Genomic DNA, 14,534 nt, shown 5'->3' on the forward strand with positions numbered 1-14,534 from the left:
CAAACTTTGATGATTCCCCCATGGAAGGCCTCACCCTCCTTAGGGAGTGGATGGGGGATCGGTGGGAGGCATGGGAGGAGGGAGAGGGAACTGGGATTGAAATGTAAAACAAGATTATTCCTAATTTAAATTAAAAAACGAGAGAAAAAAATAAATTCAAATTTTCATACAAATAAATAAATAAAAGCAATGGCTGCTATTCCAGATGACCCAGGTTCAATTTTCAGCACCCACATTGTAGCACACAACTGTCTGTAACTCCAGTTCCAGAGTATTCCAAAGGCCTCTTCTGGAATTTGTGGACATCAAGCACGTATGCAGTATGCAGACATACATTAAGGCAAAACACACATAGCATCTAAAATAAATAAATAGATCTTAAGAAGAATGTTATAAAGAAGTAGTTGGAGGTCTTTACTAGACTGATTATTTGGCTAATATTTTAAATTTATGTCTTCCACAGATTGAGTATAATTTCAGATATCTTCAGTGCCCACTATCATTGACCAAAAAAATAACACCTACCCAGGATGTGGTATACGAGCCTCTTACAATACTCAATGTAAGTCTAATGTTTGTATTAACTGACTTGTTTCCACGTGAACTCTGAATTGCTAGGCTACAACATGATTGATGGACATGGAAGAGTTCTGGGAAGACGGTTTTATAGTTCAATGTCCACACCTTCTACGTGTCCCAACTCTGTATTTTTTCACTTTTGGCTTTTCTAGAATTCACCTTCTCTGGGGAATATCCTTTTTAGGTAACATGTTCATCTGGCAAGCAGGATCCTCCTAATTGGGGGTCTCTGTTTCTCATTAAGGTAGTGTGGTCTACAGATTATGCTAGCACCTGTGTTTTTGTGAAAGATAGAGGATCTGGCAGATTTTCTTATCCCCTCAAGGTCATTCATTTCTCTTTATATAGTTCTGTGAAAATTAAAATGTAATTTTAAAATAGGCACTAATAGTTATTAATAACACCCTCAAACGCTTTTAATGCACACGTGATTTTAACTGCTTGTATATGCCCTATTGATGAAATCCCTCCTAGAGAGTTAAGGCTGAATTTCTTCACCCTTGCCAATGTATCTATAATTTCTATTTCTTCTGTAACCCTACTTAACAAGATTATACCATATCATTGGGGCAGAGAAAAGAGAAAAACTAAATTAAGTGGTTATACCTGCATAAAAATGAAGACTCTCTCTTCCTCTCTCATTTATTTGTTCACTGTTTCTCTGTGTAGCCCTGGATATTCTTCAGCTCACTCTATAGACCTGGCTGGCCTTGAATTCATAGACATCCACCTGCCTCTACCTCCCAAGTGCTGGAATTAAAGGTATGTGCCACCACCTCCTGGCAGCATATTTTTGCTTTTTGTGGAAGTTTAATGGTCTCCAAATTTCTAAAATAACCAAATGTTGCACTCATAATGCCGCAATAAATCAGAAAACAAAAGGCTCGATTCATCCTCAGTTGTTTTTATTACTTTTTCCTTATTTTCAGGTCATGGTACAGCATAACCGCATAGAGCTTCTCAACCACCCTGTGTGCAAGGAATACTTACTCATGAAATGGTGGGTGCTAGTCCTCCTGCTTAAAATGATGCTGGCTTTAACTCTACCCAAAGCCTTCTGCATGGTTATATTGCATTGGTTTTTGTTGTTTTAGACATTATTGTGTTGTAGAATTTAAGGAGAATAAGCATGGATGGCAAATTTAGTCACTAAAAATCATTAAGGTTGTCTTTGACACTAATACCTTGGAACTGTGTGATTTTTAATGTGAAACCCAAACTAGCCTTCTGGTCATGAAGTTTAGTGGGCAGTGAGACAATAGGGGTGTAATACAGAAAGGCTCAATTTGCAGCTAAGACACCTGGATGGAAGACTCTTGTTTCCATGAGTTGGAAAGACATTGCCATTTGCTCAGCAACTGAGATTCCATCTCTGAAAGTAATGAAGGTGAATTAGAAGAACTTTTGGTTGTAAAATGCAAGGAATTTATAAAATAGATGTCTGAAATAGATAATTGCTATTTTTTCCATAAATGTCTGTAAATAACTCAATTGTGGCTTGTTCTTTTTGTTTGTTTGTTTTTGTTTCTTTGCAGGTGTGCTTATGGATTCAGAGCCCATATGATGAACCTGGGATCTTATTGCCTTGGTCTAATACCCATGACCCTGCTCGTTGTCAAAATAAAGCCTGGAATGGCCTTCAACTCCACTGGGATAATCAATGAAACTAGTAATCATTTGGAAACAGTAGACACTCTGGTATTTCAAAATTTCAACATCTTAAAATTAAGGATTGTAAAGTAAAAACATCATGTTTCTCTTTAGAATTACTAAGTCCATAATAAAACTGATATATCAGGACTTTGGTTATTATAAACACAACTTATATGTGGGACAAGAACAAATATTAACACATGACCAATAGGAGAATTTGCAAAGGAACTAACACCTAGATAAAATGCTAAATGTGAGAATTTATAACTTCTCTAAAAATAGCATGGATATGTCATTGTGGAGAGTACATGGAAATGTAACAGGGGGAGTTATTTTGTGACTATGTATTTTTTGTAAAATTATAAAATAATGGGAAAGTTTTGGAAACAGTGGTGATGGTGGTGTAATGGTGTGGATGTGTTTAATAATAGGAATTACATCATTATAATATAAAGGTGTATTTAAGATGTAGAGTTTTTAAGGTGGCAATTTGGGGTAGAGGCAGCAAAAAGGATTTAAAGTACTTGTTGCAAAGCCAGATGATCTGAGTTCAATATGTAGGACATAAATGATAGGAAGAACAAATCATTTCTTCAAACTGTCCTCTGATCTCCACCTTCATGCTATGACATGAGTGCAGGCGTGCTTGCATGTGTGTACACACACATACACACTAAATAATTAACACATACCTGCAATAAAAATATAAAGCTGTAAATTATATGATGTGTACTGTACCACAATTTAAAAAAAAAAATGTATCTGTAGATCTTCAGATGCAGATTAGACGTAAGAATTTCTAAAGGTATCCAAAGGGTTTTTCTTCAGTCCCTTGGCAATGTCTGAACATTTGAGAATGTTTGAACAGGCAATAATAGGGGTGCTAAGAAATGAGCATGCTATCTCTACTAAATTATGATGCAAATAAATCTCGTCTACTCTTAAACCCCTCAACCCTTCCATCTTATGCTTTTTGTTTCAGAACTCATTTCCAATAAAAATATGTATGATTCTAGTATTTTTATCAAGTATATTTGGATATTGCAAAGAAGTGGTCCAAATTTTCCAACAGGTACAGTTTGTATTTCCAAGCTATAACTATTTTAACATAGAGAGTATAAATTGACTGGTAAACAATTATTTAAATGGTCTGTGCCACATTCAATTCAAAGAGCTTGACTCATGTAGGAACTTCAAAGTATAGCAATCACGTAATTGTTGGTAAGGGCACACTGCCTGGTTGACACATGTGAGAAAGAGTTACTTAGCCATTATTGCTCCCAGGTGGCCCCATCTGTCCACTGCAATCATCGTGAATGACTTCGCTGTGTTTGTTCTTGTAGTATTTCAGATGTTGTGTTTATAGTCAACTTTAATCATACTACTATAAACTTAATTTCAAATTTGAAATATAAGTGTCTTTTTAGAGAACTTCTCCAGATCCCATGTCAAACAGGTCTGTCTTTGAATCATTGGATGAGATGAATGCTTCTTTTTTCTTCTTATTGAAGAAAAGCCAAGTTGTTATCAACTTTGGAAACATTTTGGGGGGAGCTGGGGGTCTTAATCTGGCTGAATCTAGCCTTGAACTCAGGAACTTCTTGCCATCGCCCCTGGAATCCTGGGATTATCTGTGTGTGTCACACACCTGGCTTGGCACATTTTCATGGCATTTTCTTTTCCTTTATTCTTGTTTTTAAGATAATGAGTTAGATGCAGATTAGACGTAAGAATTTCTAAAGGTATCCAAAGGGTTTTTCTTTGTCAAATGAGAGAGAGTCTTTATTTCTAAATATATAGTTTTAAATTCTTATTTATGGCTTTTGTATATGTTTGAACTTTTTATAAATCATATCTCTTTTATAGAATTACCTTTCTGAAATTTTCTTTGCTATATATAATATAATGTAAGTGCATGGATATCTGTGTTAAAGACTAATGGCATTAATACAAGTTTGTATTCATTTACTATTATAACTCATGAATACTTTCGTGTGTATGTGTATTCCCTTTTTTCAGTAAATTCTCACAACCCTGATAGCTAAGTTGCATTGTTGTTTTACCTTAAATAAGTTAGGGTCCATTATTTATACCCTTTTATCTTATTTCATATTCTAACTTAACAATGCAAATGATAGCTTTAAAACTATAATATCATATAAATCTTCTGTTAGAGCTGATTTCCCTTTTTCTGGTTTATGTTTAAATGGCCTACAGTATGTAGCATTTAATGTCTGGAACATTCTACTAAGCACACCATTATGCTTTGGCTTTGTTCTCTGGTTAGCTTTCAGCACTGGTCTCAAACTTCTTTGTAGCAAGACTTGCTCACAGTGTCTTACCAGAAATGCATGCCCTTGGAGGCAGAAAGATCTCAGGAATTATGAGATCGATGTGCAGTTCTTCAGAAGTTCCCTTAAATCAGGAAGTGGTGATACACACCTTTAATCCCAGCAGAGGCAGGAGGATCTCTGATTTGGAGGCTAGCGGGGTCTACAGAGTGAATTCCAGTACATCCAGGGCTACACAGAGAAACCCTACACAGAGAAATTCTGTCTCAAAAGAAAAACAACAAATAAGTTTCCTTTAGAGGGAATATGCCATATATATGGAGAACAAACAAACATGTAGCATTTCCCGAGACAGCTAGTGCTTCAGCCATCCCTGGCGCTGATTGTAAGTCACTCCAGAGTGACAGATGGGACACTTTGTCTTAAAAGCATAGATAACCATCCATAGACGCCAGGTTTCTCCATGTGGTAATTCTCCATCCGTCTCTATCCAGAAAAGGAATTACTTCCTAGATTACAACAATGCTCTAGAATGGGTCATCTACACAACCAGCATCGTCTTTGTATTGCCCTTGTTTCTCAACATCCCAGCATATATGCAGTGGCAATGTGGAGCAATAGCAATATTCTTCTACTGGATGAACTTCCTACTGTATCTTCAAAGGTGAGACCAGTCTGGATGACTTTTATAATCTTTAAATCTGTTAATATCAGAGAAAGGACTATTATAAGTGTCGTGAGTTTGTGACTTGTTTCTCACCATTTCTAATTATCTTAAATGTGAGGATTTTAATTTCTTTATTCTGGAGGGTACGGGGCTCAGTGTGTAGACTGAGGCTTTAACTCCTCAATTTGGGATCCATTAATTATTTTTGGTGTATGTTAATTTATAGAGGGAGCAGTTATACATATGCAACAACATGTTATGTAGCTAGCAATGTCCCAGATTTCTACTCATTAAACACCAGGGGTAGATCGCCGTCCTTAGTGTAACAACCAAAAAGTATCTAGACATGACCATAGTCTCCTCAGTACCAAATCTGCCTTCACCAACAAGCCTACATCAAATGTGGGCAAAAAATGGAAATGAAAGTTTTAGTTACTCTTGATTTATCTGACATTATTTGGTAAACGTATACATTGGGTTAAAACACCCAAATTAACTATATTTTAAAAGGAATCCAACAACAGGGAATAAAATATTCTATTTTTTTTAAAGCAGTGAGTGATTCAAAAGAAAGTGCCCCAAGTTCTCGTCCTAACAGTCACTGATGCTAAGTGTCCTTTTTACACGTGTTTATGATAACAAGAAGTAAATGGCACCAGGTGCTTTACATCAAAGAACAAACATAAGCACTGAGTAGCAGTAATTTACTGAAGGTCTCACCCAGTAAGTTTAGAAATAGGTTGGACCAGGGTCCTGGATATCTAGGGATATGCTCACTCCACTTTAATCTGCATCTCTGCAGGAGTGCAGCCATGCTGACTGAGGAGTGGCCCTCCAAAGGAGAGAACTTGGCTTGGGGAAGAGCAGTGACCCAGAGGGAATGCAGATTCAAATCAGGGACTTTCGGTGATCCTGACACATTTCTGGTCCCCTTCGGGAACATAGCTAAATTTCCTTCCAGATTTTCCAAAAATTGTATTTTTTTATTGACATGAAATATGCATACATGTTTACAAAGTACAAAGGGACATACTAGGTAGGGGGGTTGTGATTCCTTCTTTTAAGAATCTTTGACAAAGGAAGAGGACAAGCCAGTGGCCAGATGTCACATTTGTTGTGCGTCTAAGCATTTCACAGTGTAATATGCTAAGGGTGGGTCATAAGAATGGATGAGTAGGCGGGCATTGGTGGCACACGCCTTTAATCCCAGCACTATTAAACCTCCTATCTGATGTACTCCATGATAAATACTGAATGAAATGCCCTTTGACACCAAAATGAGCAACCGCTTTAATGCTTTTGCTATTCTAGGTTTGAGAACTGTGGAATTTTCATTGTTATGTTGGAGGTGATTTTTAAAACATTGTTGAGATCGACAGGCGTGTTTATCTTCCTCCTCTTGGCCTTTAGCCTCAGCTTTTACGTCCTCCTGAATTTTCAAGTGAGTTCTTTACATCTCTAGTTGATTTCATCACTAGTAATATTAGAAATATATAGTTATACTTAAATCCCAATAGCCAAGTAAATTAATAACTTACTTGAATAGTTTGTATCTTGTATGTCTCTTAAATGCTTTTATTGAAGAAAAAGTATAATTTTATTAGATTTTTCTTTTGTCTGGCCAAAAAGTTTATATTTAAGCACCAAGATGTATTTTATATTTACCTTTGATGATTGTAGCTTGTTAATAGTACATCTTGTGGCTGTATCTTAAGAGCTGCACATGAAGATTTTAAGAAGCATTCTTAGTATAATTCTCATCATTCTGTCATCGGTAAAACTTTTTTCACGATAAGAGATTTTCATTTCCTCTTTTCTGTTCTCCTTTTTCCAGGAAGCCTTCAGCTCTCCGTTGCTTTCCTTAATCCAGACTTTCAGTATGATGCTAGGAGACATTAACTATCGTGATGCCTTCCTAGAACCATTCTTAAGAAAGGAATTGGCATATCCAATCCTGACCTTTGGGCAACTTATCGCCTTCACAATGTTTGTCCCGATTGTTCTCATGAATTTACTAGTAAGTGATAGCTCGTTGCTCATCCCACTAATTACTTGGAACATTGAATAACGCTGTCTTAGTTGGGCTCTCCTATTGCTGTGAAGACACACCATGACCATGGCAATTCTTATAAAGAGAACATATAATTGAGGGTGACTCACTTACAATCACAGAGGTTCGGGCCCTTATGATCATGAAGGGGAGCATGGCAGGCTGCAGGCAGCTGGAGCCAAGAGTGCTGCATCTTCCAGGGCAACAGCAAGTCAGCTAACTGTCACACTGAGGGAAGCTTGAGGAAAAAAGCCCTCAAGCCCCGCCCCCACAGTAACACACTTCCTCCAACATGGCCACGCCTCCTAATAGTGCCAGTCTCTTGGAAGGACATTTTCTTCCAAACCACCACAAATACTAAGGATTCTTAACCCCATTTAGCATCTCTCTATTGGTTATTAGTCAGATTTACGTTACCATAGGACACTGCAGAAGGCAGCAGAGGTAGAAAGGTATGGTTTAATACCTCCTAGTTTCCGTGGTCCGAAGGCCTGGTGTCCAGATCATGGAAAGTTTCTTAGTCCCTGCCTCCCCACCCTTGTTCCTTCTGGACTCCCACATCTCCCTCCAGTTGGCCTCCATCCTCATGACGCGTGATCCCTATCACAGCCATCATCGGAGGAGTCCACTGTCCCATTCCCCTGCCAAATTCTTCCTGTGCATTTTCACTTCAGAGATAGCTAATGAAAAGCTGACCCTTTCGATTTAAAAGTGGGCCTCTTAAATTCACTGCCGTGACTCTTTAGAAGCTTTAATCCAGTCTAGACCCATCTGTACTGTACATTTGGCTCACCGCCATCTTGACCTTACCCAGCTCCCGTCTTTGACAGGACTGTTCCACTTTTCCTTCATGCCTCTGGAATGAAGGGCAGGCTTTTACGTTTTTTCCTGGAAAATTCTCTCAGACACAGGCTAATAACTCTAATCTTTCAAAGTCCAGATCAAGCCTTTTGGGCAGACTTCCTTAATCAATGGGCCCATCCCCATCATTTTAGTCTCAACGGGATGCTGCCTCCTTATCTAATGTCACTCTCCCACTCGGGCTGAGATCTTGAATATTTACTCAGGATAATAGCATTAAAAACTAGGGCCTTGGAGTCACTCTACCATGAGGACGGGGGACTCATGTGCAGGATTCACACCTGTGTGGAAAAGGTATGTGGGAGCTTGTTACAACGCTTTTGTCCGATATTCCTTGAGAATATATAAGAGACCCTATGTACAACACTGAAGCTGACATCATCATTTTAGACTTCCAGGCTCCGGAAATTAAAGAATAAACTCACATTGCTTATATTATACCACATTTGGCCCATGGCATTTAGTTGCTTGTATACCATTTAGTCGATGGTATTTAGTTATTGACACTTGAGTGGAAAGTAAGACCAATCTTATTTGAAATTTTTTGTTGCTGTTGTACTATGATTGATCTCTTGTCATACTACAGATTGGTTTAGCAGTTGGAGACATTGCTGAGGTCCAGAAGCATGCATCATTGAAGAGGATTGCTATGCAGGTAAGTATTATAATTATTAAACACATATTGAAATCAATACTCTTATGATTATTTGCATATAAGAATAGCTGATTTTCTAAGAGCTATTTCTGTGGATATTTTTCCATATTAAGAATTGCCAACTGTACCTGCTTGTGTGTTCTCTGGTTATAACCAAAAGATCAGGAAATGTGGGGGAAAAAAACCACCCTGGAGTAAGTAATCTACTCAGAAAAATTGAGAAATTGTCTCACAACTTATATCAGGTTAAGTTATGGTCAACTGGATAAAACAGCTTATTTACATGACAAACGAAAGCAACTTTGATGTGAAGGTGTATATGTAGATATGTGTTTGTATGTGTGTGTATATGTGAATGTACCTGCATGTATGTGTACATGTGTGTTTCTATATGTGTATATATGGGTATATGTATAGTGTTTGTATGTGTATGTATATGTATGTATATGCATGTGTGTGTGTGTGTGTGTGTGTGTGTGTGTGTAAGTGTAGATGTGAGTAGTGAGAATTCTACCAAGCTGATCTTGAACTCACTTTGACCTTGAACTCTTGATCCTACTGGCCCAGCCTCCTGAGTACGGGGATTATAGGTTTGTGCTACCGTAACCCAACTGATATGAGGAATTTTTTTCTTATTGCAGCCCAAATGTTCAGTTCAGAAGCTCTCCTGATAGTTTGGCATGTGAACACAGGGTCCCTACACATGTTTTATATTGAAGCTGTAGCTAGATTTACGAAGCTTTATTATCTTGTGCTCTCTGTCCTATTTTGTTAGGCATTTTAATATAAAGTTTCTCAAAGTCAAAGACTTCTGGATTGGTCTTTGGCTACTGAATCTTGAGGTAGTTTTTTTGTTGTTTATTTTTATGTTTGTTTTGTTTACGTTTTTAGTGGCACCATCTTTAAATTTCAACTGTGAATGGAACCATGGTGCTCCAAGGATACTTGAAGATCAGCTGAACATATGCAGTTAGAAACTTAAACAGGCTCAAGAGAAAGAAAAACCCATGCTATGGTGTAATTTCATGTTTCTCTTGTCACAGTGTGCATGTGTCATGTATTAGAAAACTGTTCTGTGGATAAAAATACACAGACAGCAGCAAAGAATGTTCTGTGACAAAGAAGACGAGAGTGAAAAGAAAATTATAAATAGCCAAAAAAAAAGCACATGTAACTAAGACTCATGGTCAAGATGTGAGCCCATCCACCACTGACTAAACTGTTAAAACCAAGTGAAAGGTCTTCCTAGGATACATGCTACCCTCCCGGCTTCCATCAGGGCTCCAACCTTTTCCTTTCCTCAAAATGGTAGAACAGTCTCATAACCAAAAAAAAAAACTAGGGACAGACAATGTCTCTCTTTAAAATAGCTTCTTTCCTGCCAAGGTGTTTATACTGCCTACAGAAATGGGTAAATGAAGGCTGAAATACCGTGCGCAGTGGATAGTGAGGGCCTGGAGATGCAGCTCTATGGTAAAGGCTCTGACGAGCATTTAAAGACAACGGGCTTGATCCTCAGCAAATTATCATAAAAATCAAAACAAATATTTAATCAGAATTATAAAGCAAAGTACAAGAAAATACAGCTTTTTGAAACAGAAACTAATTTACAGTATTGAAGGATGGTGTTGGTCATAAAAATAAATGGTAAGTGGGTGTGTCTTACTTGGGGCACAATTCATCTGAGGCACCATACTCAGGAATGTCTTTATTTAGGAAAGTCGCTGAAATCCTAGGTGCTGACAAGCAGTGTGGTCTCACATTAGAAAGCACGTGCTGTTGGACCACCATATCCAGAGAGACACCAAGGGCTAGAAATACGGGGGGGGGGGGGGGGGGAGGGGGATGAAAGACTGAGGGTTCCACGGAAGACTATATGAGCTCCTTGCTGAGCATGCTTAAGGGCCAGGGTTGGATCCCCAGTACTGCCACTAATAAACAATATGAGAATTAAACTAAATACAAGCCCAGAAGAGAAGCATTAAAGAGATGAGGTACTGTGTCTCCAGAAAAGTTATATTCAATATATGTCATGGGTAAAGCTTTCTGCATCCCCCAAATATATCACAAAAAAAAAAAAAACCCCACAGAAGGAGTGTAGGCATGATAGTTGAATTTTCGTTGTCCATTTGTTTTGTGAACTTATCTGCATCTGTTTATTCACTTTGCATCTCCCCAGCTAAGCAATCCTTCCTCTCCTAACCTGGGCACATGGTACCATTCAAGCTTCCCGCTAGTACTGAACTCTTGGCATTGCGATACCCCAAGAGTGCAGGCTGTGGTGTTCTTCGTATCTCCAGTGTGGACTCCAGCCCCTGAACATGAAACACCTGCTTGCTAACATTAGTTTCTCCACCCATTTCTTCCACGTCACTTCTGGATTGCTTTCTGGCTTCATGTGGGATGAGGCAAGGGAGGGACAACTAAGTGACTGAGCTATAGAAGGTGGCAAGAAGGTGGCAGGTGAAGGAAGCCAGCTCGGTCACCGCCTATAAATGAGGGCATGGAAATTCACTTTTCTTTTTGCTCTTGAGGTGATTGTTGTAAATACTAACGGGTCGATCAGTAAACCCCATGTGTATTTTAGGTGGAACTTCATACCAATTTGGAGAAAAAGCTGCCACTGTGGTACCTACGCAAAGTAGATCAGAAGTCCACCGTTGTGTATCCGAACAGACCCAGGCATGGCAGGATGTTAGTAAGTAGTCTTCTGGAAGACTGTACCAAATGACGTTGTATGACATCCATTCATTGTGCTGGCCTCAGTAGTTCCTCCAAGAAGGGCTTGAACCTCCTCTGCCAGTAGGAAAGATGTGGTTGTGTTTTGGCAAGTACACGAGTCATTATACGGAAGTATCCAGGTGTCAGCTAGTGCACAGCATCACCTCCCTATGAGCTCAGGCAGACAGAAGGACCAGCTATGCCCTCTTAGCAGCTGTCCAGCAGGGCCGGTGTACTTCATTTGCTTTCCCTAATCACTTGCCACATACATTTATGTATAGACTTATGTTCATATGTCTGTGTCTACGTGCAAATACAGACTGCGAAATAAAGAACTTACGTGGGAATGTCTATGTTAGAAGACATGTAAGATGTTAAAGACCAAGGCAGTGCAGTATAGGACAGAAGAGTTACACCAAAAGTTTATTTATCCCAGGGCACTTATGGGCTTCAGGAGCCCATTCCCTAACGAGCAATACTCTGAACACATGGGGTGGGTCATGGTCCTGCCCCAAAGGATGTGACAAACTTTGATGATCCCCATGGAGGGCCTCACCCTCCCTGAGGAGTGAATGGGGGTTTAGTGGGGGATGAGAGAATAGGAAGGAGAGGGAACTGGGATTGGAATGTAAAATAAGATTGTTTTAAGTAAAAATTCATTAAATAAAACAAAGGTCCGCAACCAAGATAAGAAAACAAAAAAGTTTCAGACCGTGACTCTGCCATGCCCAGGCTACTTACATTTTATGACTCCTCTTCCTGAATTCTTTGTAGGTTAATTTTACCTTGTTTGGTCACAAAATCACAATCTCTGCACATCAGCTTAGGTTTCATTCTAACTCCATGTTATCCCCTAACCTTGTACATGGTTGCAATCACCACCCGAACTCAGAATATCCAGCAACTTTTTCATCTAGCTGAGAACTTTTGAGGTCCAAGCCCCTATAGTCAACTGACTACTTTACGTTTTCACTCTTATGTCTCAAAGCTTTAAATTTATCACACCCAAAGCCAAACTTCCCTTCTACCGTGGTTCACCCTCTCTTCCCCACAGTGAAAATGTTCCAGTGTTTCCCTAAGGTTCATTACTGAAGTTCATGCACTATTCATCAGCCTAGGTTAGAGACCCATCCTGGTTATATAAGATACCCCTTTACCTCCCTCCCCGTCATTCTATTTCTATACATAGTTCACTTGAATTCCTTTGTGTCCCAGACTCTGAGAATTATCTCATTCTTGGTCATTTCATGTCTACCCTTGGCCTTCTCTAGTCAACTATGATTAAAAGGACACTCAATTAAGCTGGGGGAACAGCTCGGTGTTAAAGAGCTTCCTCCGTGTACGCAAGGCTCTGTGTTCTGTCCCTGGTACCAGGGGTGGGGGTAAAGGCCCTAACTTAAAAATGATTAAAATGCCTACAAGTGAAATACTGTTCATCGTTCGGTGGTTGAATTGTGATGGATAGTGAGGCAGAACAGTTTCAAAGAATAAACACCGTGTGCATGGAACAGCACCACACATAATGCAGAACGGGCATTTTTTTTTTAAATGAGAATTTGTAAAAATGGTTCAGTGAAGTCCTTTCTTATCGCCCCTCCCCCAGTTATGCCTCCTCTGTCATTTGCTGTTTTAACCCTTTCTCTTATGGATGACTTGACTGTAGCTTTTGCCTGGCGGTTTCTATGGTAGACTTTATGTGGCCTACTCTAAGGCATGCTTTGTGAGGCCGTAGAGGTAGCCTAGAAAAATTCATCATGTTGAGCCTGACTTGGTGACTAGACTTTCATGCGTGATCATGAAATAGTTCTGAATTTCATTCACCTTTAGTAACCACCATGTTTCACCCACAGCGATTTTTCCATTACTTTCTTTGTACACAAGAAACACGGCAAGAAGTACCAAACACGGACATGTGTTTGGAAATGGAAATATTGAAACAGAAATACAGGTTTGTGTTTCTCCACCTATCTTCATACAAGAGATTAGGTACAGTTTCATTATGATACATACTGGCACTTATTGTACATATGGGATTAGGTTCTATTGAGGGATGCTGCTCATGCAGTGAAAATCAAGAGACATTTTTAAGGACTCAGTTTATTTGTGACCATTCACCAGCCAGTTGGCCCTCCAAAGAATACATGGATGAGAATTAAATGCTGTTTTTCTTACTCCTGGATTTATTATCATAAACTGTATTCTTCGTATAATGGAACCATAAAAAGATTTGGAGGATCCCTTGAATAGCTACCTAGTGGACCAGGGATATACGAGAGGACTCTACATTTTAGCAGAGTTTAGATTCCCAACAACTATTTAGTAACCATGTCCTTGGGAAGGCAGCTTAACCTTTCTATTCATGTTTCATATCAGTAACTGGAAACAACAGTAGTCACAAAGCAGTACAATCACTTAGGGAAAATCACTCCAACTTCAGGAATGTGGGGGCTATAGGCTGAACATGGGTGCTTGGTGCAGAAAATTTCTAGTCCCAAGTCCTTGCTGCAGTCAGGGGAAAAAGGGTAGAGGAGGTCAAAAGTAAGTTCATGACACCTGCATGCTCTTACAGACTGAAGGACCTCACATCTCTCTTGGAAAAGCAGCATGAACTCATCAAACTCATCATCCAGAAGATGGAAATCATCTCAGAGACAGAAGATGAAGATAACCATTGCTCTTTCCAGGACAAGTTCAAAAAGGAGCGGCTAGAACAGATGCATAGCAAATGGAACTTTGTGCTGAATGCAGTTAAGACCAAAGCACACTAAATATTATTATATATTAAATACTATAAATATGTCAGTCCTAAGTATTAGTCACCCAGACCTTTAGTGGGGTGCCTGATGGATGTGGGAGACTGACTCACTTCAGTGAATTTCGGTTTGGAAAGAGCACAGAAACAAGAGTTCAACATATTCCAAAGTTTGGAAAACTGTAGTTTCTGCAAATCATATATACATATAAACAATATGCTCATATTTTCTGTCAATCACTATGTTTTGAGAATATTCTCTCTGACATGTTCAAGTTGGACTTTAATGAAGGGTAATCTCATTT

General features: G+C 39.0%; 1 protein-coding gene across 1 annotated transcript in view; it reads left to right on the top strand.

Annotated features, from left to right (window-relative positions):
* The window catches only part of Trpa1 (transient receptor potential cation channel subfamily A member 1), a 40,505-nt gene extending 26,196 nt beyond the window's left edge, over positions 1-14,309 (top strand). Inside the window, exons 17-28 of the mRNA XM_051199749.1 lie at positions 464-562; positions 1,509-1,579; positions 2,115-2,277; positions 3,215-3,304; positions 5,018-5,187; positions 6,502-6,631; positions 7,025-7,207; positions 8,688-8,756; positions 11,344-11,454; positions 13,328-13,425; positions 14,047-14,241; positions 14,282-14,309. Of these exons, the coding sequence (XP_051055706.1) occupies positions 464-562; positions 1,509-1,579; positions 2,115-2,277; positions 3,215-3,304; positions 5,018-5,187; positions 6,502-6,631; positions 7,025-7,207; positions 8,688-8,756; positions 11,344-11,454; positions 13,328-13,425; positions 14,047-14,241; positions 14,282-14,309 (1,407 nt within the window). The remainder of the gene's footprint in view (positions 1-463; positions 563-1,508; positions 1,580-2,114; positions 2,278-3,214; positions 3,305-5,017; positions 5,188-6,501; positions 6,632-7,024; positions 7,208-8,687; positions 8,757-11,343; positions 11,455-13,327; positions 13,426-14,046; positions 14,242-14,281) is intronic.
* Positions 14,310-14,534: the final 225 nt, after the last annotated feature.

The sequence above is a fragment of the Phodopus roborovskii genome, unplaced genomic scaffold, assembly GCF_943737965.1.
Source record: "Phodopus roborovskii unplaced genomic scaffold, PHOROB, whole genome shotgun sequence".
Taxonomy (NCBI): Eukaryota; Metazoa; Chordata; class Mammalia; order Rodentia; family Cricetidae; genus Phodopus; species Phodopus roborovskii.